Genomic DNA, 23,053 nt, shown 5'->3' with positions numbered 1-23,053 from the left:
TGCACATTACCTAGTTAATTGTATACCCAAGTGTATCTCCTTTATTACTGACCAGCTGTCTCCTTAATGTGACCCACTGTTGACAAAGGAGAGCAGGCCACAGAATGTAACTGAATTGAGGCACATTCATCACAATTACAGATAAAATGACTCAGAACTCATGCCCTGATTGTGAATAGCAGTGTCATGTCTGAATGCCAAGAAAAACATTAAAAGCAATTTTTCAGGGTCTAGTTTGATGGAAAATCAGTGCATTTATTTTTTTTTTTTACTATGGAGAGGGAAATAATTTGTATTTTAACATTACCAAGAACAATACAAAAGTTAAGGCTATTAAATGGAATGTTCATGATATTGTACTTCCATAATGTGATGTTTCATTCAGTCCTGAAAACAAAGTAATGTGAATGAAAATGAGTAACTTGGCTCATTCTCTCCATCAGTACCAACATATGTAGAACACTATCATTAACATATGAAATATGAAGTTTCCTTTTGCATATTATAATTGCACTGCAGTAGGGTATTAAACAGAGGGAAAGTCCCAAGTTTAGGCGAATTTACTATCACTTGTTTTACTCACCCTTTCTCCTGCTTTGCCAGCTTCACCAGCTGTACCTGCAGGACCAGGCAGACCCTAGATGAAAAAAAGACAAACCTCAATCTTTATGGCTATATTTGGGGGATTTTCTAATAATTGGTTTTTGGGGGAAATATCTAATATCAACATGATCACTAACTATTATGTGTTATTAAAGGATTACAGAAAAGTTTGCCTTGAAAAAATGTATGCTTCTTTGCTTCAGTTCTGAAACCATGTTCTGTGTGGTGGGGAGAGTGTTATAGTTATTTACAGCTGGATAGTCTGACCAAAAGCAGTAGTCTGTATGTTTTAGCTGACTTACCTGGAAGCCTGGAGGACCAGCAGGACCCTGTTCACCTTTTCCACCTGAGACACCCTGAAAGTGACAGGAAAGATTACATGAATAGAGATATATGTCACCATTGCTATCTAGCTAACTTTTAGACTGGAAAAAAAGAGATGGCCATTTTTGTGGGACTAGATTCATTTTAGTGCAACATAGAGCAAGAGTGAGAGAAATACTCACCTGTAGTCCAGGAGGTCCCTGAGCACCATTGTTTCCATCAGGACCTGGAGCACCCTAAAATGTTCAACCGAAAGGCTCAGAGTTAGCTGCCTGTGAGTCAGACAATTTAAGATACCCCAAAGCCTCCCTCATGTATTACTTCCTCACAACAAAGCTTGTTATTTCAGCATGAATTAAACACATTGTGTTTAATTTGGGCCAAGGCCCAAATACTACCTACTAACTTGTGATATGGCTCATAGGAAGTCCATGGATGAAAGGCAATTTATGAAAGTCAGAGAATGCTACTAGCATATTCATAGGCTTTTAATCATAAAATGAATTAAATAAAAACCAAATGCATCCATAAATATTTTTGACTTAATATACATTCTGATTCATCATAGCTCACTGCCTTATAAGTGTGGTTAAAGAGAAAAGACATTTTGTGATGGTAAAAGGAAGCTTGGGGATGCAATCTTAGAAAGAAAGTGATGGAATGCTATCAGATGGCCTCAAAAGATGTGTATCCTACGTGAATACTATGTGGATAGAGCCGCATAGAAGTTAGTACCTACCCGGAGACCGGCAAGACCAGCATGACCTTTTTCACCATTTTTGCCAGGATCACCCTATAATAAACATAAAAAAAATACATTTAATGTCAAATTAACCATGACAATTTTGAAATGTGAATTTCTTGCCTTTTTTCTTTTTTTTAGATTCCTAGTCCTTGAATTCTGTTATTTAAGGCATGATCCATCATCATGCAGCTCCAGATACAATAAAGTACACTTATGTCTGCAGGAGCATATGACTCAAGATGTGGATTTTCAGCAGGAGCACAGTGATACACTGGAGGTCAACTTTTGTTGTGGTAAGTGGCTTGCAGTTCTCTTGTGTTGAAAGGAACCCCCCTTGAGGTAGAGTGGACTGAGGCAGGAGAGAAATAATAAGAGTTTTGGTGAAATGTGGCAAAAAAGTGCCAAGGGAGAAGAGGTAGCGGTGATTCTTACAGTGGGGCCTTTGGGTCCAGGGAATCCGATGTTGCCAGGCTCTCCTCTTGCTCCAGCTGGGCCAATTGGTCCAGCCCTGCCATCAATACCAGGGAGGCCCTGAAACCAGAGTTTATTTAAAGTTTACTCAGCACAGGATCTCACAACCTCAAGCTTGTGATGCTGCCACAGGATGAAAAAGAATCATATTCTGATTGTGTAGAGCTTCCTATATAAAGTGTCAATAAATTATGAATCCACTTTCCTTTTCTAAATAGGATGTCAGTACATGCACATCCAAGTCAATCTCATATGTACACAATTCCCTCTTTCTCCTCTCTTTTCATACCCTTGTCACCCTCTTCAGTATTCCCTGCCATGTTTTTCTTTTTCCTTCTCTCCTTTTGTTCCTGTGTTCATTTGGACTCTGTAATTACAATCTATTACTTCGCATTCTCAGATATGTATGTGGCTAATATATATTTTCAATGTGTTCACATATAAATAAGCTACAGGAAACACTTGATAAGGGTGCAATATGTGTCCTTGAAAATATAAGCGATACTTACCATTGGACCTTCTTTACCAGCTGGGCCAACATTTCCAGGGGAACCAGGAAAACCCTATAAAATAAATGAGGATGCTTTCCTATTGGCACTTTAACACATATACTCAAGGCTCCAATTAATTGAAATCTCACAAAAGCACTTTACCCCCACTTTTTGTTTGTTGACTAGGGCAAAACATTAGGGGTATTAGCCACTAGCTGGGAGGTATGAAAGAGCTCTGAAAACTTTCTTCTTTCTATTTTTAATGCCTTTCCTTTTACTGAATTTTAGTGTAACTGATCCATTTAAAGATATCTCAAGAAACTGTTGAGCAACATACTATATGTGCAAAATGTATATTTTTTACCTTAGAATAGAAAAACAAATACTTTTAGTAAGTAATTTTCAAAGTGGATTTTTAAAATTGCTATATTTGGTGTCTTTATTACTTGTTTATGGTACAATGACAGTTGATACTCATCCGTAAGAGATAATGGAGGCAAAAAATTACTCTATTGCTATGGATTAGAGTGTCTACAGATCTAAAGGTCATTTCTCCATAGCTAGTGTGATGCTGAATACATTACAGCACTTTGTGATCACTGGAAAAATGATTCACTTATGAATCTAATAAACTGATAATGTATAGTCCTAATATATTGCATGAACACCTTATATAAAACTCACAAATTGAGATAAAAGATTCATGCTGATAGGAGAACCAACCTAATTTGGATATATTAAAATAAATCTATTCTTCCAAAAACCTCACAGCCATTGTATCAAGTAATAAATAGGAAATTTATGAACTAACTAAATTCGTCAAAATATCTACTGGGCTTTGATAAAGTTAAATTAAAAAGGGAACCATTAGCAAGTCTACTAACAAATTAACTTTCGATTTTTTAAAATTTTTGTCTTCAAATATTAATCATCCCTTTAGAAAAGGAAACAGTGCTAGGTGTGACATGCTCAAAATCAATCTGAAACTTACTCGGGGTCCCATGAGGCCAGGCTCTCCAGGGCGACCAGAATCTCCACTGGGACCTCGCACACCAGCAGGGCCAGTTCCACCACGACTACCATGAAGGCCCTATTAAAAAGAAAGGGGAGGGGAGGTTGTTAACTCCAGTGACATACCCACGGCCAGAAGCATCAAGTTCCTTCCCAGGATGTGAGTAATGGACAATTTACCATGACACCAGCTCTGCCATCGGCTCCAGGAAGACCACGGGAACCAGGATTTCCCTGTAACAAAGTACATGAAATAGAAAAGAATTGGAGAGAATCCTTGTATCAGGTAGAGCAGGATTTATTGAAACATGGCATGCATGCAAGAAATCTTGATGACCTTAAGGGGGAGATACAATTACAAACCAAGCCAAAAAACTTCATCCAAACCCCAAAGGACTGTGGTGTGTGGAGGAAACATTCTGCAAAAGTAGGTCAACATTGTTTCCAGACCAATTTTATAACATATCAAATTGAGAGTCAGTGATTTAATAAAGCAGATGGAAAGCAGATGTTTCCTTCATCTAGAAAATGCACTCAGTAATTCTGACCAATTCCTAACGAATGAGTGCCTCTGGTGTGTCTGGGTGTCAAGAGCATTTGGAACCTACCCTCAGCCCAGGAGGTCCTGGGGGGCCAGTGGATCCAATTTCACCAGTGGTGCCTCTCTTTCCTTCTTCACCACTGGGACCAGGAGGACCTGTGGGCCCAGCAGCACCCTATTTAATGAAAAAACAAAAGAAGGGGGCACAGGAAAAGTAAAATTTGTGTTCATATCAAGCTAGAAAAAAAAAGTAATAACTTAAAAAAAGTGAAAGTATTACTTTTTGGATTGAAAAAGTAGTAACTCCATAAAACTGTGATTATAGAACTACTTACGGGCTCACCCTTGTTGCCACTGTCTCCTTTGGAACCAGATGGACCAGGCTCACCCTAGGGTCCAATACAAAACAGTGGTCAAATGACAAACATTTGTCACAACTCTCTGGAAGACAAACATCAGGGGCTATTTATGAATCAAAGTAAAGAGAGCTTTAGTTCTCTAAGAAATATGCTCAGTTCATATTCAAACGACCTACAGGGGAATGGTCTTGGTTGAAAGGACAAGACTGATATAATAGAAGTGTGCCTCACTGACCTTTGGGTAATGTTCTAGGATAGCAGGAGGGGTGTGTCTGTGTGTGTGTGTGTGTGTGTGTGTGTGTGTGTGCGCGTGAGGGAGAGAGTATACATACGTGTGCATGAACTTACAGAAGAAATACACACTGAAAACGCTAAGGAAGAAATAAGGATGATAAGACGACAAGACGAAGTCTAGATGGGGATGAAATGATGGTAGAGCTGGTATTTCAGAATGATGAAAGCATCAGCCATGACCACTTACAACAAGTCCTCTGGCACCAGTAGCACCAGCAGCACCGACAGGACCAGGAATACCCCGGGGTCCAGGGAGGCCAGGAGCCCCAGCAACACCGGGAAGGCCCTGGGAAAGAAACACAGCATGTCCCTCATGAGGCAACTGGCAGGAGAGACAGCATCCATTAAAATACCTTTAAAACCACAGCAGCACATTTTAGCCATATACTCACAGCAGCACCCTTAGCACCAGGAAGGCCATTGACTCCAGGGTTGCCCTGTGATGAAAAGGAAGGGAGAAAGATATGGTTCATAGGAGTATTTTTTTTCTTCTTTGACCCCACCTTCATTCTTTTTGTTTTCTTCCTTCTACTCAGTGAAGTTAATGACAGTGGCTACTTACAGGAGGTCCAACAGGGCCAGAAACACCTGGAAGACCCACTTCACCACGGGAACCCGCGGGACCAGCAGGACCAGGGTTACCGACAGGTCCAAGTTCACCCTAAAAACAGGAATGACATTGAGGCATTAGTCAGCAAATAATGAAATAGCATATCTCTGTTTTTAGGTCACCAAGTTTTATGAAATTTCTTCAGAATTGCAATAACTTCCCTTATCTGATCTGGTACCACAGATTGGGGTTTGTGTTCCTATTTTCCTGGCCTGGTTCTGCCACCTTGGCTACCATTGCTGTCTTCACCTACCTCTGTCTCTCTTGGTAGAGACTCTGATTCTCAGCCAGTCGGTCCAACTCATTTGAGAGTGTCCCAGAGGAACCCCAGGGAGTCAGTTTCCATGTTGCCTTCTCTATCTATGCTCATAGTGCTCAGGCACAGAGAGATCATCTATTTCAAGTTTAGAGTGAGAAAACTGGTCATTCTGTATCTATTTTGAAGGAGGGAATAATTAAGCTACCTGTTCTGTAATTATCTATGTGCAAACACAGTCCCTATCTTTCACATCACAATAAAATGTTTATCAAGGTAATGACAGTGGTCACCAGCATTTTTACCTTGGGGCCAGGAGCACCTGGGAAGCCTGGAGGGCCAGCAGACCCAAGAGGACCCTGAAATCAAAGGAGAAGGTGGAAAGAAGTTTCCTCTCAGTAAATTAACAAAACAGTGGGATAGGGAGGGTGGGAGGGAGGGAGAGGCAAGAGGGAAGAGATATGGGAACATATGTATATGTATAACTGATTCACTTTGTTATAAAGCAGAAACTAACACACCATTGTAAAGCAATTATATTCCAATAGAGATGTTAAAAAAAATCAAGTTATTAGCAAAATGTTTAACAAATACAAGAATGACCTGTGCACTAAAGACTACAAAATGCTATTGGAAAAAGAAAAGCCCTAAATAAAGTGATCATCAATGGAAAAAAAAAATTAACAAAGCAACAACAGAAGATTGAAGTGGCTTAGAGTGGCTTGATCTTAATGTTGTCAAAGAGAAAACTGACAGCTGATCTGTTGTCATTGGTAGGTTATCGAAGGGAAGACATTCCAGTATCCCAGGTGAGGTAGATTTTACTTTATATAGCAATTACAAACCTCAGGGATAGTAGTTCTTATAAATAGAACCTTTAAATGATCTCTTAGAACATTTGGTAAGGTGTCTAAAATGGTGCTATTTCATAGGGAATTAATAAAGAAGATAGCTCCCATCCCACACTCTCAGTCCCTTCCAAATTCCTCAGTGTCACCACTTACAGCAGGACCCACAGGACCCACACTTCCATCACTTCCACGGGCACCCTGTGAAGAAAATAAAGAAAAAAGTCGAGTGGAAAGTTAAATGGCACCTATTAGAAGATTTTAAGAAAGAATAAAAATGAAGAAACGTGGAAGCACTCACAGCTGGGCCAGGGACACCCACACGTCCTCTCTCACCAGGAAGCCCACGAGCTCCCTAGAAGCAGAAATGTTTCCAATGAAATCCAGAATGCTAATTTAAGAAAAAGTTACAGGCATTTCCTTTTTCCAATTTCCAACATGCACAAAAATCCACTAGAAATAAATAGGTCTTGTTCTAATTCCAACTAAAAGGTAATGATTTCAATTAACTATGCAGAAGGCTATTAGAAAAATATCAAAGAATACAAATGCCAAGGGAAATGGTAATTAGCAAAAACATTAAAGAAATTCCAGCTTGCAAAGAGTGTACACATTTTTGATTTATAGTAAAGTAATCAATACTTACTATTTGACCTGGAATTCCATTTTCACCAGGGGCACCAGGTTCACCCTACATGGAAAAGAAAGATTGAGTTTTTTCATTATATATATTAATTATTTTCTTCTGATTTGGTAATTTTTACACTATTACTTCAATTTCAACCATTCATATATTTTGTAACATTTCTTACATAGATTGTTTCTCAATTATGCCAATCACATGCATTTAAAAAATTTATAAAATATGGGTTTTTATTTAGATAATACCAAATATCACAGAATCAGGGAGATGTGGTCTAGTGTTATTTACCCTTTCCCCAATTTTCCCCTTAGATTTTGGATATCATTTAGACTAGGCTTATATATTAGCAATGATAACATAAAAAGAGATGATAGGATAAATTGCTTTCAACATAACCATATTTACCCTCTTTAAAGTTATTTTGAACACTCAATATTTTTATTTTTATAAAATATGCATGAAAAATTAAAGCTTCATAATATTTAATAAAACTGTCTTATTTACTTCCAATCTACATTCTTTTTTTTGTTTTTTTCCAATCTACATTCTTATCTTGAGTAAAAACCATGTTGGTGGGGGTAGTGGTGGTAGTGATGCTGGTGCTGGTGGTAATTTAATACAATGGCACATGAAAAGGAACTTTCCTTCAAGATAATCTAATTTAGATATAGAAGAAACCTGGTTTTCGAGACCATTTAAGGACCCTTCATTTCTAGGATTCTATCTGAAGTGTATTCTTTGTGAGCAAGCACTAGAGTGGGAGTCAGGAATTCTAGCCTTTGCCCTTCTAACTTCTAGATGTGTGACTTTGAGCAAGTCACTCACTCTCTCTAAGCCTCAGTTTCCCTCATCTGCAAAATGAGAGGGTCTCCAAAGCTCCTTGCAGCCCTAACATTTTATGATGCTGTGATCAGTAGTCTGAGCTCTTATATTAGGCTCCAGGGAGAATGAGTTTGACCTTATCCATTGGTGTGGCAGCTGGAAAGTTAGAACGGATTCTCCATATTCATGTTCATTTCTGGTCCCACTAGTATTCCTTACTCATTAATTTGTGATTACGTTGGTATTCACTTTAATATCACATTATCTCCTTAATAGGAGAGAGAACATTTTATAGCTGAAAACGCTGTCAGAGAAGAGCCCAGCCAAGAGATAACACACTTCTGAGACTTTAATTACCTAATTAAAATTTTTTTGAGTGTGCACAGATAAATCACAGGAAAGAGGTTGAAAAGTATATTGTGACATGAATGTACCCATCTAATTAGTGCATGGCAAAGGAGAATTTACTGTTTAAAATAATATAGTGTCCTAATATCTGATTATATGTTTATTTACTTTTATTTTGGCTGCAGAGATTGACTAAAATTATAGGAAGAAAGGAAATGAGGAAGAAACTTTTGACTTTTTTTAATCTCAATTGCTTAATAGGTATTGAATTAAATAAATATTATTAATAATTGGCCTTTTGTTACAGAATCCCATAGTCTTCACCACTGAGGGATTTAAAGTATTGAAGAGGAAATAAGATATGCTTCAGAATATGATTAGCTTTCAGTAAAAATATACTTTCTGATGGTGATGGGAAATTACAATCAATTGTTTTAAAAACAGTGCTTCTGATTTAGTATTTACCTTCACACCTGGAGTACCAGGCTGTCCCTTCAATCCATCCAGACCATTGTGACCCTGAAAGGCAAATCCTTATTATTAAAATTCCATTACAGTGTTTGGTCAACTCAAACATCTTGTATCTTTGCAGTTAATATCTCCTGCGTGAATCTTGTGACTGCTTCTGTAGAATGGAGTCCTATTGCCCCAGCTCCCAACAAACCCCCTCTGTTGCCCTAGGTAAGTCACTAAACCTCCCTACACTTGAAAGGGAAGGATAAAGAACTAGATGCTCTCTCACGTACTTTCCATCATTAATAATTTTATGATCTTCAGAGGGCTTTAAATACCTCTTAAGTTATACCCATTTTATACCATTTTCCCTGTAGGGATCCTCCTTTCTTGGAAGCTATGAGCAGACTAAAAAAAAGAAAAAACTACACCCCACTTTACTTTCCAGCCACCTTACCCTTTAACTCTCTCTTCGCTCTGGCAAATTCCAGGAATTTGGAAGCAAATATGTGTCATCCAGGAGTTTAAATATAGTTGAGGTTTTTACTAAAAGTAACCAACATTTTCTCTTCTGTGGGTAAAGAATGTGCTCACCCTGATGCCCTTGAAGCCAGGGAGTCCAGGAGTTCCAGGGAAACCACGAGCACCCTTAAAAAGAAACATAGAAGACGACGAATGACGTTTTTGTCCTAAATAAAAAGACGATGATTTCTTCCCTCCAAAGTGTTTCTTCTCGTCAAAGTCCAAGCTTGGAATCAAAGACTAGTATATGTGTAAGCACAAAGCAGCAAATAAGTTGCTCTAATTTGAGTAACTACTACTATGGTACTTGTAGAACACACAATTTAGTTGTTTAAAGGATGCTCACCATCATTAATATTACATTATTTGCATTAATAAAACCTGTATGCATTCTTAACTAGGCTCTTTTTTTTGTCAGATGCCTTCAGTGAGTGTTGTAAGTATGACATCTATGTCGCCACTTAGTCTGATTCTAGTTTTAGCAACTATCTTATATATGAGATACCTCTGATGTTTGGACTATATACCGTTGTAAAAAAATCTCACCTGTGGCCCAACAACTCCTCTCTCACCAGGTCGTCCAGATTTTCCAGGGTGACCCTAAAACATGAAAGCATCATAGGGTAAACCCTTTCTTGGTAAACTATCAGATGAAAGTCGGGGCATCTTGGTTTTTACAACAGGGAAAAAAGGCATCATATGAAAATGTGGATCCAAATATATATTTAATTAACAATTATACTTCCTTAAATACAAGAAAATTAATCATTATTTCATTAAAATGTTATTATCCATATGGGGAAAATTATGTCAGGCATATTCAGCTTTTGGCAGAATACTTAATTTGAATCTAGAAATTCTTTTGAGGCAGGAGTATTTTAAGTGGCGTTTGGAAATGCTTAAGAGGAAATACTTACATCCTCACCAGACTTGCCAGGAGGGCCAGGTGGACCACGAGCACCTGCAGGACCCTAGGAAAATGGGAAACCCATTGTTTTGTTAATGCTATATTAAGAAACTTCTTGAAAAAAAAAATTTATCACAAAGGGGGAAAGGTACTCACAGTTTGACCAGGCTCACCAGGCTCACCAGGAGGTCCTTGGAAACCTTGAGGGCCCTAAGAAAAAACAGTAGGTCACATTCCAAGCCTTTATTTAATTCTCTGTCTTTTTACATAAGTGAGATTACAAGCTTTCGGTACTTACAGGGGCTCCAGATGCACCAGGAGGGCCTCTAGGTCCCATCAAACCCTGTAAAGAGGACAGATATAGTTAGCACTGACAAGCCATCATGGCCTAGGGTTGGGTTAGACAGGACTAGCTTAGTAGTGCCATAGACGTTTTGTGATGGACAAATGAACAGAATTGTCCTGGTCTCATTTCACAGTTTTTGTTCCTCTCAAGGAAGCATTTAAGAACCCAAGTTTCCTCCACTGTTTCTCTGCCTTTGCTTTCACCTTTGCCCCTCCTAATCCAAATCAGAACTCAGTTAGATGAGGTGGCCACAGGTTCCTTAAAGTTGTGCACAATTGAGCATATTGAGATTGCTCTAATGCAATGAAGTGACTCAGTCTTTGCACAGCACAGAATATACAACTGCCGTTCATGCAGCTGACGAAGCATTTCCATTTGGATTTCCTTATCATATGTCATCTCCTCATATCATACTCAGCTAAGAAATTGATATTTTTATTGCCACAGGGGGCATAAATTGAAAAGGATCAAAAATCTTTCTTAATGATTAGAGGGAGGTTTGTTATAACCTTATAGCTCCTTTAAGGGCTATTGGTGACTGATGAAAATGTCAAACAAAAGTGGATATAGTAAGGGGTGAAGGCAAAATAAAATATTATTGAAACATCCTACTGGAAGAATCTATTATATGCTACTATTATTGAAAATATGGCCCAAATGACAGCAGATTGTTTTTGCCTTTGTTCTTCATTCTGTAGCACACAGAGTAAAACAGAGTGTTACTAGTTTGGAAGCTAAATACACATTGTGACTCCCCTTTGCAAGGCCTGTGCAAACTCTTCTGTAGGGGCCATTCCTCTAATGCTGAATATATTGCACAGACAAGTCTCAGGTAATTTGTTCATGACACATCAAGCATGGGGACTCTGCAGTCAAGTCTGCCCCACTGTATTAATGCCTAGAGTGAAATAATATGGATTTTATTAAAAAGCTCATCATCTTAATTATGAGTTATTTATTTGGTTTTAGAAATTGCTTCAAAGTTAAAAGAAACTGTCACTTTTCAATCAAAATAATATTTTGAGGTGTACATTAAAAATAATTTTCCTTGACACCATGAATTTTAAATTATATTTATTCATTTTTCCATGTATTTGCAACAATTTCATTTACATAAAAGGTAGTTTATTTTGTGGAGGCTGTGAGATGGACGATGATTATTCATTAATTCAGAGAAGAACCCTGTGGGGTTTTATAGTTATTGATTTTCCAACATGGAAATTTATTTTAATGCTTTATTGCTGCCTATCTCTCCTATTAGTGAAACATATCTGTTGATTACATATGTCTGTGAATGTGTGTGAATGTGCAAGCTTAAATTATATTTCACTGATATTTAAAAGTAAAACACTCTGCTTTATGCCCCCTAGAGAGATGTTCCAAAGTCAGGGGAATCTGAAATCCATATTAATTTTCCAGGCTTATGTAGGCTTTTTTTAAAAAATTAATGCTTTACTTTTTTTTCTTTTTAGCTTCTTCTTGAGATATAGGTACTGTTTTACAACTGACTAATGTCCAGCATTAGCTGAAATGGCTAATTTCAAATACCCAATATAAACAAAGCCAAAAGAAAATCTCCACTTCTTCATTTCAGATATGAATATTTTAAATTACCATGCAAAATCAGGAAATTGGAAATCATCAATTAACGGCATATTACTTCTCAAGTGAGAGTTTTAATTTACAGAAAATATTGTCTTGCCCTTACAGTGTATTAGCTTATTGCGGACCATTAGCTCCAGCAGAACATCTTTTGAAGACAGAGCACTGAATGCATTGTCCAGGTAAAATTTATATTTTAAAGACTATCTTAAATTGGGCAGATAAATACCTTTGTTTGCAAACAATTAATTAAAAATCACTAAATTGTGTGTGGGTATGTACTAAACTGCAGTGTTTAATCAACTTAACATTTTTATTTCCAGCAATTTTTCCCTCTATTTTTTACATACTAGTATATATTTTGCATGCTCATATCAGTTTTTTTTTTCCCCTAACACATCTCACTAATACTTGTTAGAAGGTTTACTTGTTAAAGATAGACCATCATCATCATAGTCATATTCCCTCTTATACTGATTTATAATTAGATTTTAAAAAAGAATTTTTTATCAAGATGGACAAAAAGAAACACTTCCTATGTTGTTAATTCCTTGAGGGAGGGTGGGAATCTGTCATATTCACTTCTATATCCTAAATGCATAATATAGTTTGGGTCTTATCGAAGACCAACTTGGTAAATACTTGTTAAGTAAAGTAATGTTTTATTCAAGTACTGGATACATGAGCCATGATGTTGAATATCAGACATCTTGCCTGGCATTCTGTCATTAACCACATATATGACCTTGGGAAAGGGCTTAAACTCTCTACCTAGAAAATGAACGGGCTACACTAGAACTTGCTGAGCCTTTCCAGCAAGTTCATAGAACTTAATAGTTCTGCATCTCTGTAGGTTGCTTCAAATTCTAGGCAATGTTAAAAGGCATAAAAAAATTAATCAGAGTGATTACTTTTCTGAATTAAGTTGGTTTACCTAAATTATGATTACTACATCCAGAGATTTTTTTCTTGGATATAAATATCTGATCTGTCCTAAGGAGGCATGTTTGTAGAAAAAAATCGCACCCCCTAACCTAGGCTTAGATTTTTATAGATTTGAATACAAAGAGAGCTGCTGCTTTTATCTGATCTGAGTATTGAGTATTAAACTAGGTAGCTAAATAAATGGCAATGTGAAATTTAACATAAATTCTCTATTCAGTAATTTTGGGGCTAGATAAAAAGAGATAAGCATACCATTGGTCCAGGGCCAATTCCAACTCCTTTTCCATCATACTGAGCAGCAAAGTTCTAGATGGGGAAAAAAATATATATATATATATTTATATATACATATAACTATTGGCCATGTAGTTCATTTTCTCATTCTACTTCTAAAGATTTTTCTGTTGTTATTTAAAAGGAAGAAGTATATCTGACATAATTATTAGTTTAGACTTCCATATTGAGCTAAATTCCTAAAAATTCAGGAGAGATACAAGTTTAAAATTTAGTCCACACCTAGTTTGAAATAGGGAGCTTCCCAACCTTATTTTTGAAACTTTTCCTGCCCCGTTAACCCTCTCACTCAAATCCCCACCCCCTACCTGTACACTGAGGAAGACAGCTTTCTAAACTTTAAAAGTCAGTGAGGGGCCCTGATAAATTAAGCAGAAACCAAGAGAACAACTTTATATTTCTACCTGTTGCCCTGCTCCTCCATGACTACACAAAATGACTAAGAGACCTTTTTCTTGCTGTAGTTTCAAAAAGGATATAAAGAGTTTTAAAGTTTAGAGGAAAATTAAATTAAAATGCCCCTTGGAAGATTAAACTTTAAAAAAATAGTTCACAGTAATAGCTTTACTGTTAAAGATCTCTCTTACAGTGGTAGACCTATTAAGAAAGGTGCTTTTTAATGCACTCAGTAGATAAGCAATCATAATAAGATCTTTGGGAGAGAAAGGTCTTATTTTACTGGCGTACAGTTGGGTGTTAGAATCAGGCTTCTGATTCATAGTGCTAACCAATTAAGCAAATATGTTTTCCTTCCTGCAGTGAGGCCATTTGGCGCTCATACCATTGTTAAAGCATAAAGCTAAAAGAAGATATTAATGAAAAAGAGAAATGTACTTTTCTCAAATTAGTTTCAAGCAAATTAAACCAAAAACTGCTTTGAATGTTGGTTCAGTAGACTTCAAGCCAAGGAGAATAAAAAGAGTAGGATGTTTGTGAAACTGCTTAAGATCAGGGATTTCATTTATAATTCAATCTAATCAAACTTTTTAATAATGCAACACCTCTTATTTGTGCCCTACTGATAAAAGATATTAAATTCCCAAATTAAATAATGGTCACGAGGGCTGCAGCTACCGTCAGCGAACACAAAGACTTGTCCTGTAATTGACAAGGGCTCACAAAGAGATCGGGCAAAGTAGAATCTTGAATGAAGAAACCAAAGAAATGAAATAAAATACTATACTAATCCAAATAGCCGACTCCCCCTTAAAACTACTAAAAATAAATTCCACAATGAATCTTCTTCCAATACAGGTGTAAGAAACTGAAGTTAGCTAAAAGTTAACGATACTTAAAGACACCTTACCCCACCAAGACCAGGGGGACCAGGAGGACCAGGTGGACCAGGAGGGCCTGGGATACCATCATCACCATCTCTGCCTGGTGGGCCTGGTGGACCCTGTTATGTAAAAAGTGAATTAAGTCAGGGTTAGACAGACTCCGCAGAAACCTAAAGAAGACCTCAGAATACATGTGGTAAGATCAGTTGGTCAGGATGTACAAGTGGTGTGGAAATTTAAAATGCCATATTTGCCACTATTGACACGGGTCTATTTTAGAAGGAGGTTTAGTAGCTGGTGTCTGAAGAAGACACAAGACGGGATAGTTACTCTTGGAAGAGGACTATGTCAGCCACTGGATATTAATTCATAATGGAGCTCCAGTATTCAAATGAAGATAAAAATTATAGCTAAAATTTATAGCTATAAATTCATATGGTTAACAGTGCACAGTGATGTACTGTGTATATTGATTGTCAGTTTCTGACTGATGAACTTACTCAATTGTTTTGGTATGTTATGTGTGAAAAGCAGATTAATTGATATGATAATTAATAGTTATTTTATCACAGGGTAGAAAATCCTGCAGATTTCCTACCATTAACACTATTTATGTTGTTAAAGTAATTTACTGACATAACCCTACCTCTAATAGATTGCTTGAGTGGAATACATTTAAGTCCGCACTTCTCGATGGATACAAGGTAAAGGTATTTATATATTGACGAAAGTGTCATATGATGAAACCATGTGGTTATACATGCCACATAAGCATAGCAAGGAGATCTAAGAATACAATGAATAAAATGCAAGCCTAACTTGTACATTTATTAATTTAGACAGAAACATGTTGTTGGCTGCTGTTTAACTATTGTTGCCAGCCTAGATAAGAGATCTTACTTGAAAAGCAAACAAAACATGTTAAAAAGAGAAGGGCCATGTGGTGGTAGGTAGATACATTTCCATTATGTATGTGTTGGACAGGTCAACTAAAAACAAAGAAAGACCATGCAAAGAATATGGCTGTCTGTAATAGTTCTACTTTCTTAAAGGATAATCTTGACCTAAAAAGAATATTGATCATATATAATAATGCTTATTCACTTTTTGTAAGGCATTATTTGCTTAAAAGGTAGGCAATTATCTGGATACATAATATCCTTATAAATTGTCAGTCTCCTGTAGTTTCTAATATGTAGTTATTAAAATATGGGCCAAAGCCCTTTAATAGTTCAAAAATTACACACCCTTTCTCCACGTGGTCCTCTATCTCCAGTTGGGCCCTACGAGGAAGGTAGAAACAGCACAATAATAAATGTCTAGGCAATTTCCAGTGAATGAGCAAAACATTCTTGATAATAATTAGTCAGTAAGGCTGATCTAACCATAATGTTATTAGATAGTAGCTATAAAAATGGCACACTACAATAGACAAAAGTATTTTGTTTTTATTATAATTACATGTAATTTTTTTAAACTGGGAGGTTGGAGGCTATAGTCTCTAGTATTAGGCCAATATTATTACCACTATTTTTCGAAAGATGATTTCTGTGGATAAAATTATCATTTTGTAACATCGATAACAGCATATTTATATAGTCAAAGCCCTTTAAAATAAACTTTTGTTTATCACCTATAATTAACATAATACTCATTCCATCTCCAGAACAAAACCAAGTCTTTTCTTTTCCTTTAGTATGTAAATCACCAGTTGCATAATATAAGTATAATTAGAGATGACTCTGGAAGATAATAAAGCTTTGCTATCTTACACATCAAAGCTATTTTATTTTGTGGTTTAGCTAATGCATATTCATGTGGGCAAAATCTTGACAAAGTATTTTCCTTCTGTAGTGTACCATAAATTTAGTTAAACTGTAAGTTATCACTGATCATTTCAGGTACTATGGAGAAATATTGGATTCTTACCTTTCTTGCAGTTGCCTAGAAAAGAATAAGTAAAGGATTATTATGAGGAGGATTATATAAATTTTAAAATGGCTCCCATTTCCATGTAGTGTACAAACATACCTACAGATTATATATATTATGCATTACTATTATCTTAATATTTCAAAGCACAATTTTAAATTTTACCAATAAATAAAATAAAATACGTATAGAACCCAGATATATACTTATCTGTAATTATGCCTCAAATTCAATTCATGAACTAAGAATTTGTTCATAATAATCTTGCAAATGATTCCAAGGGAGTGATAAAATTCTCTAGATTGGTGAAGTCTTCTAGTTCGTAGCAGCTGATGCTAAAACCCAAACTTCCACTGGATAATTTACTCTCTTTTCTTATGGGTGTTCGTTTTAGGGTGGTCTGATTCAGTAGCCCCGCCCATTTTGGAAATTGGGGTGGGTACTTTCTAAGGCAGCCAGAAATGTTTGACTACCATAACTCCTGATGATTATTTTGGAAATTCGGGTTGGTCAATATCAATACAGCCTCCTTTTCCTTCCCCAGAGAAAACATTACTGTGGCCAAGGCAATCAAAGTCTAAAATAACAAATTCTAAAAATAATTTTACTCACCTCTTGTAAAGCTATAGAGGAAAGGGGAAAGAAAGAAATAATTATTAGTATTATTTCATTGATCACTAGCAGTGACTAACAAATGGGTATATTAGTCTATAAAATTGACTTACCTAATTAAAGGACAAATTGTATTTTTTATTAAGAATATTCTAATGACAGAAATTATGTACATCAAAATTATGGCAGGGATCAGCAGGATGATTTGTTTTCAATGTTAATATGTAAATATATTTTGAATTAAATTGTTAATTATTTACTACTTTATAAATGCTGTGAAATATTAATGTGTCTAAAGGATACTTCTAATGTTTAGTAATTAAGATGCTATATTGCACAGGTGAATCACTGAATATGAGCAAAACCAGTATATTGATGAGGAAATAATTTGTATTAGTTTAGACAATTTTTGATACTTAAAAATTTTAAAAGGGGGAAATTTAGGAAAGTACATTACCTAAAGTTTTTTTTCTAAAACACTAACATTACAGAGTTTGTACCATTCTTAATGTTGTTTTTCAAAAGGTCTAATTTGCAAATAAGTCACCATGAAAATGGATTCATTTGGACATCTGAAATTTTGCTTTAAATAGGTTCACTTAAGTTAGGTAAGGTCATTTAACCAATGTGTATCACTTTTGTCCCCGAGGAAGAATTGCTCTGTATAAATGGAAAAACTGTGGATTAAAGATCTAGAAAAATAATGGGAAAAATACACTAAAGGAATATCCTCCCCCTTTGCCATAATTGCTATAAGCTCTTAAAGACTGAATTCTTCTCCTACGGTATAAAAATTATAGGTTAACACAGGATATAAGGCCAAGCTGGCAACAAAATGAATCACCCCTAAAAATTGCTTTAATTAGGTGGCCAAGAAGTGTGTCATTTGGAGTGGGAACAGCTGCTGCAACATTCACAGTTCAGGAGGGTGGACCACATCCAGCACTGACATTTAAGGGCAATTCATGAGAATTACTTTTAAATTAGGAAAATGATATATTTACTTCATTGTGTTCATCAGTAGGAAGAATAATTATGCCTGGACTTGATTAACGGAAGTTCTTATGATTTTGGAAATTTGCCTTTTACTTATTCAGACTGAGCCACTTTGAAGAATGTGTGTTTGGTAACTTTTATTCAGAATGTAGGTGGATGGTGATCAGAAGGTGAATTGCCCTTTGTACCTTCAAACTTCCCTAGGTCTATTTTCATCTTTTCTCTAGGAGACAGCTCTTTCCCCCTGCCACCCTCAGATCTCTTTTAAAAAAATGAACTTGGTAATGTGAATTTGTTCAATGCAACTATTCCTTAGCATTCACAGTGTGTATACTAAAAGTGGATGAAGGGAGAAAACACACATACACACACAAATGCATCAGTAATGATGCAGTGGTAGACACCGTGGCATGTGGGTGGAGCAAACTTTTAGAGTGTTGGGTGTGGCCAGTTCCCCCTCTTACCCCATCAAATCAGTATCTTTGGTAATTAGTCAGCCATTTTCAAGGCAAAACCAGACTGATTTTCTTCATTCTATCTTGACATGGAAGTCTGGTCATAAAACCTACAGCTGGAAAGCAGCCTTGGAGTCCATCCAATTTCTATCCTGCATTTCAGAAAAGGCTCAGTTTGACTTGCCCAAGGTCACATGATAAATTATTGGCATGGGAAACACCCGGGTCTCCTGAATCTCAGATCAGTGTTGATATTTCCCAACTTGCTATGTTCAGAATGCCTGTCTTTGGGAACATATTAAAGAGATAACTCTGGCTCAACAAAAGGCAGGGCAGATTTTAACTAAATAATGTTACCATTTCCATGACCAGGTAATGAAATGAGAAGCTAATTTAACTTTTCAGAATGTATCCATTTTTCTTCCCAGGATATGCTGACTAGCTATTGGGATTGGCTTCAATGAGAAATGCAGATCATTCTCTGTATAAACCTGTGGAGTCTTTTAAGTGGGGATTCCATAAACCTTAAGCGCTGGACCCCTGTGCTCTCACTGTCCTACCTCCAGAGGGCGCCTGATGGCCACCACCACCACCACCACCATCATCATCATCATCATCATCATCATCATCATCATCATCATCATCATCATCATCATCATGCAGACCAGTCTCAAAACACCCAGAAGAGAAAAGCCTTTAGGGGGTGAGTTTTTTTTTTTTTAATTACTAAATTAAGGGCTTTCTAAACCAGGCCTCAAGTTTCACAAGGTGGGCATCAGTGCAGTTTTGGGGCCTTTTAGGCGGAAGCCTTTGCCTTCCTTCATCATGTCAGTTAATATCTCATCCTTAAGGAGAAGGATTTCTGCTCCCTTTGAGCTTCACTAACTGGAGGATCTAGATCAAGTTCACAGGTTCACTCTGAGTTGAGAGAAAAGTTCCCTAACTTTTGGCGAGAGTGGAGCCTTTTTTTGTTTTCATTTCTAAAGTATTTTCCATGTTTCTCATAAATGCCAGCGTTTATCCACATGCCAGAGAGCCTTCCCTCCAAGCTGTACCTAGAACTTTGTTAGGTTTTCCTTTCAGACTAGGTGCCCACCCATGTAACCTCTTTCCCAGACTGCCCGAAACAAGCTGAAGGCACTTACATTGGCATGTTGCTAGGCACGAAGTTACTGCAAGCAGCAACAGAGTCCGCGTATCCACAAAGCTGAGCATGTCTACCACCTAGACATGCAGACTCCTTGTGTCGCAGAGCCCCTGGGTCACCGGCGGAGGTATCACCTGGCGGGCGCAGGCATACAGTCGTGGCGAGTACCTCCAACTTCGCCGAAACCTCCTGCCGCCTTGGTGCTAAAATAATAAAGCCCGGATCTGCCCTATTTATACGGCCAAAGTTTCTCTGGCCCGAGGGTGCTTCCAAAAGCGCTTCCACCAATGGGAGGGCTGGGGCTGGGGGCCCGGGCAGCCACAGCTGGGAGGAGACTGCGGGGGCGCAGAGGAGGGAGCGGAGGGGGGAGGGACGTGGCCACGGGGCTGGCTTCTTAAATTGGTTCCATCCTTTTTGAGGACGTGGACACTTTTGAGGCTTTCAAGGGGAAACTCTGACTCGCTGTCTGCATACCTCCGCCCTCCCCATCTCCCCCGGCCCTCCCCCGCCCTTCCCAAGTTTGGAAACACTTCTGTACACGTCGGAGAGCTCTGCGGACACCGACGTGGGCAGAGTTCGCAGATCCCCGGGCAGCCGGGCAGCTGTAGAAGGGACTGGAGCCCAGAGATCAAAGCAGGAGCTGTCCAGCTCTTCCTACCTGGTGCCCCGCGGGCCACCGGCAGGGTGGAGGGCCGGCGGGCGCGGAGAGGGCAGGGGACCAGGGAGCAGGATCCGACTGCGTGGCGCAGCCCGAGGCCGCCCTCCCTCCGCCCCGTCCACCCCGCCCCCACCCCCGCCCCCACCCCCGCCCAGCTTTTCTCCCTCTCTGGGGCGTCTGTGCGCCCACTTTTTCAGCAGTAACGCGCTCTCTCTCTTCTGGCTCCGGGAAAGGGTGAGAGGGGGGTTTCAGTCGGTGGAGGGTTTACTTGGAATCCGAGGACGCCCACGGTTGGGAGGGTGGGTAGGGAAGCGGGCATCCAGCACCAGGGAGGATGTGCTTTGCGCACACCAGACTAGACCGAGCCACGGGAGAAATCATACGACCTCCTCGCTTCCCTCTGTTGAGGCTGATTCTAAACCGAGGCTTTGGGGATTATCTGGCCCTGCGAAGTGACTGCAACTGACCAACACGGGCTCCTTTCTAACTTAGCAGTCTCTTTCTGAGGTTGCGGTGGAAAAGTCTATCCCCTCCCCTTCGGGTTTCCACTCTCCCCCTCCTCTTCTCCACAGACTCCTTGTCTGGATTTACCAGCTACAGCCTGAGCCTAGACTCAGATAAGCCCCCAGTGAGGCGCCTCCTGCCATCCCTTTTGTCCTCTTTGCCCATTCACCGACCCCACACTTACGGGAAACGCCCCAGCACCTCCCAGCTAATCTCCACACCTTGGAGAAAACGCCTAGGCCATCTAGAGGGACTTCTAATTTGAGGTTGGGATACAGGCTGTCTTCTCTGGTAACACCTCAAGCGGAGCTCCCTCCAACGTGGGGTGTTAGTTCTCTCCCCAACACCCACGTTAGGGAGACAGCTCCTTCTCCCCTGAGGACACTTCCCACTCTCTGCTCCCCACCAGGGAGAGGAGAGGACCCTGAGGCATTGGAAATGAGAGGCCAGAACTCTTGAGAATCTACGATACTGAGTGCAGTCAGCTTCAGTGGATGGCCCTTTCCCCAACCCTTCTGAGATGGCATTCCAGGTCCAGAGGAAAGGCCGTTGGTCTGGGCTGAGCCTCTTCTTGCTCAGCAACCCCAGTGAGGCAGCCATTCTCTCCCAGAAGTCAGCGCAAAAGGGGCATCTTTAGGTCAATTCTGTCTCCACCAAACAGAAATGAGTGGGCTGTAGTTCCTTGCTAATCTTTTTCCCTTTCTTTCCCCCATCTCTCTGCTCCTCCTTCCCCCCACCCCCTACTTTAAGGAAGAATTTCTGCCTAACTCTATCAGCAGCTGCTATAAACCAAAGGGATTGAATATTCGTAAACTGGTTGCTTCCTCTAAGCTTATAAACAAACAAACAACAAAGTTAATGGAAATAAAAGAACAACCAAAAACTATTAAAAAAAAACCCCCAAACCTCTTCTTTTATTCTATTTAAGAGCACTGACTTGGGAGATAACTTGAGAAGACTTTTTGAAATTGTAGTACATTTTTTGGAAATGTGATTATAATTTCCCTTTTAGCATAAAAAATGCTCAGCAACGTTTTGAGAATTCGAGAAATTCAAGCACACATTTATAAACTAAAGGAAACATATCTCTGCAGAGTAAACTGGTAACTGGAAAAGCATTCCTGGAAACTGATGCAAATACCAAACGCTGCCGGGCTCCCTCCCTGCTGATGTGGCAGCGTTTGAAGCAGGCAGTCCTGAGAGTTTGGTGGGAGGCCCTGGATCTAGAGGAAACAATGAAAATGGAAAAAACTGAAGGAGAATTTTTCTTTTTTAAGCGGGAGACAGAGTTTTGTTCCAGCAGCTTTTACACATTATTTTGCCCTTCTCATTCTCTTACTCATCACTTATTGGGGAGGATAGTTAATTAAGTGTTTGTGTTATTGGAGGAGTTCTTTAATGGTTACATTTAGGTCTGTGTTAAATATTTTGTGCCTCCAAACAAAGCTAGAAACTTTGTGAGTGGATAGGGGTGGGGCTGGGAAGAGGGCTGACTCAGAGCCTAAACTGAGAGTCCTGGCAATGGCTGTGATGATGTATGTGAGTTTAGGGGAAGCCTAGGTGACTGGGTGGGGGGCAATTGGAGACTGAGTAAGAGGAAAGAAGAGTAAGGGAGTAAAGTGGGGTAGAGGCTGAGAGTGGAGGAGCGGAGAGAAGGAAGAAGGGAGGTAGAGATCAAAGACCTCTACATTTTGCTGTTACACAGTTAACACCTGGGTTCCTATTCCTAAATCATTCTCTGCTGGAAAAAAAGATGATCACTTTAGCTCCCTATAACCCACAGATTACAAACTGGGCCACACCCTAAAGTTTGGCAAGAGGAGGGTCGAGAGTCCCACTGATTAAAAAAATGCAGGGCAGCCTGATAAGACTATGCTGTCTTATGCATTTATTCCTTTCTTTTCTTTGATCAAGCATCAAACTGACATCTCCTTTCAAACATTTTTGAGGATCCAGTCTGTGGAAAGCACGACTACTACACTATCTTATTCTAGTTCTAGTTAAGTTGGTTTTTTTGCTAAGACGATATTAGCT

At 38.8% G+C, this 23,053-nt stretch overlaps 1 protein-coding gene across 1 annotated transcript in view; it reads right to left on the bottom strand.

Annotated features, from left to right (window-relative positions):
• Nucleotides 1-20,008, bottom strand: part of COL1A2 (collagen type I alpha 2 chain) — a 35,683-nt gene extending 15,675 nt beyond the window's left edge. Inside the window, exons 1-29 of the mRNA XM_059073774.2 lie at nucleotides 19,856-20,008; nucleotides 17,260-17,270; nucleotides 16,645-16,659; nucleotides 15,963-15,998; nucleotides 14,742-14,834; nucleotides 13,394-13,447; nucleotides 10,547-10,591; nucleotides 10,405-10,458; nucleotides 10,259-10,312; nucleotides 9,888-9,941; nucleotides 9,414-9,467; nucleotides 8,832-8,885; nucleotides 7,200-7,244; nucleotides 6,855-6,908; nucleotides 6,710-6,754; nucleotides 6,011-6,064; nucleotides 5,402-5,500; nucleotides 5,232-5,276; nucleotides 5,027-5,125; nucleotides 4,522-4,575; nucleotides 4,254-4,361; nucleotides 3,826-3,879; nucleotides 3,626-3,724; nucleotides 2,653-2,706; nucleotides 2,105-2,203; nucleotides 1,667-1,720; nucleotides 1,110-1,163; nucleotides 906-959; nucleotides 584-637 (exon numbers count right to left, since the gene is read on the bottom strand). Coding sequence (XP_058929757.1) covers nucleotides 584-637; nucleotides 906-959; nucleotides 1,110-1,163; nucleotides 1,667-1,720; nucleotides 2,105-2,203; nucleotides 2,653-2,706; nucleotides 3,626-3,724; nucleotides 3,826-3,879; nucleotides 4,254-4,361; nucleotides 4,522-4,575; nucleotides 5,027-5,125; nucleotides 5,232-5,276; nucleotides 5,402-5,500; nucleotides 6,011-6,064; nucleotides 6,710-6,754; nucleotides 6,855-6,908; nucleotides 7,200-7,244; nucleotides 8,832-8,885; nucleotides 9,414-9,467; nucleotides 9,888-9,941; nucleotides 10,259-10,312; nucleotides 10,405-10,458; nucleotides 10,547-10,591; nucleotides 13,394-13,447; nucleotides 14,742-14,834; nucleotides 15,963-15,998; nucleotides 16,645-16,659; nucleotides 17,260-17,270; nucleotides 19,856-19,925 — 1,719 coding nt within the window. The 5' untranslated portion in view covers nucleotides 19,926-20,008. The remainder of the gene's footprint in view (nucleotides 1-583; nucleotides 638-905; nucleotides 960-1,109; nucleotides 1,164-1,666; nucleotides 1,721-2,104; nucleotides 2,204-2,652; nucleotides 2,707-3,625; nucleotides 3,725-3,825; nucleotides 3,880-4,253; nucleotides 4,362-4,521; nucleotides 4,576-5,026; nucleotides 5,126-5,231; nucleotides 5,277-5,401; nucleotides 5,501-6,010; nucleotides 6,065-6,709; nucleotides 6,755-6,854; nucleotides 6,909-7,199; nucleotides 7,245-8,831; nucleotides 8,886-9,413; nucleotides 9,468-9,887; nucleotides 9,942-10,258; nucleotides 10,313-10,404; nucleotides 10,459-10,546; nucleotides 10,592-13,393; nucleotides 13,448-14,741; nucleotides 14,835-15,962; nucleotides 15,999-16,644; nucleotides 16,660-17,259; nucleotides 17,271-19,855) is intronic.
• Nucleotides 20,009-23,053: the final 3,045 nt, after the last annotated feature.

Source organism: Kogia breviceps, chromosome 9 (genome assembly GCF_026419965.1).
Source record: "Kogia breviceps isolate mKogBre1 chromosome 9, mKogBre1 haplotype 1, whole genome shotgun sequence".
NCBI lineage: Eukaryota > Metazoa > Chordata > Mammalia > Artiodactyla > Physeteridae > Kogia > Kogia breviceps.
The sequence above is the reverse complement of the archived record's forward strand: the minus strand, read 5'-3'. Positions and strand labels throughout refer to the sequence as shown.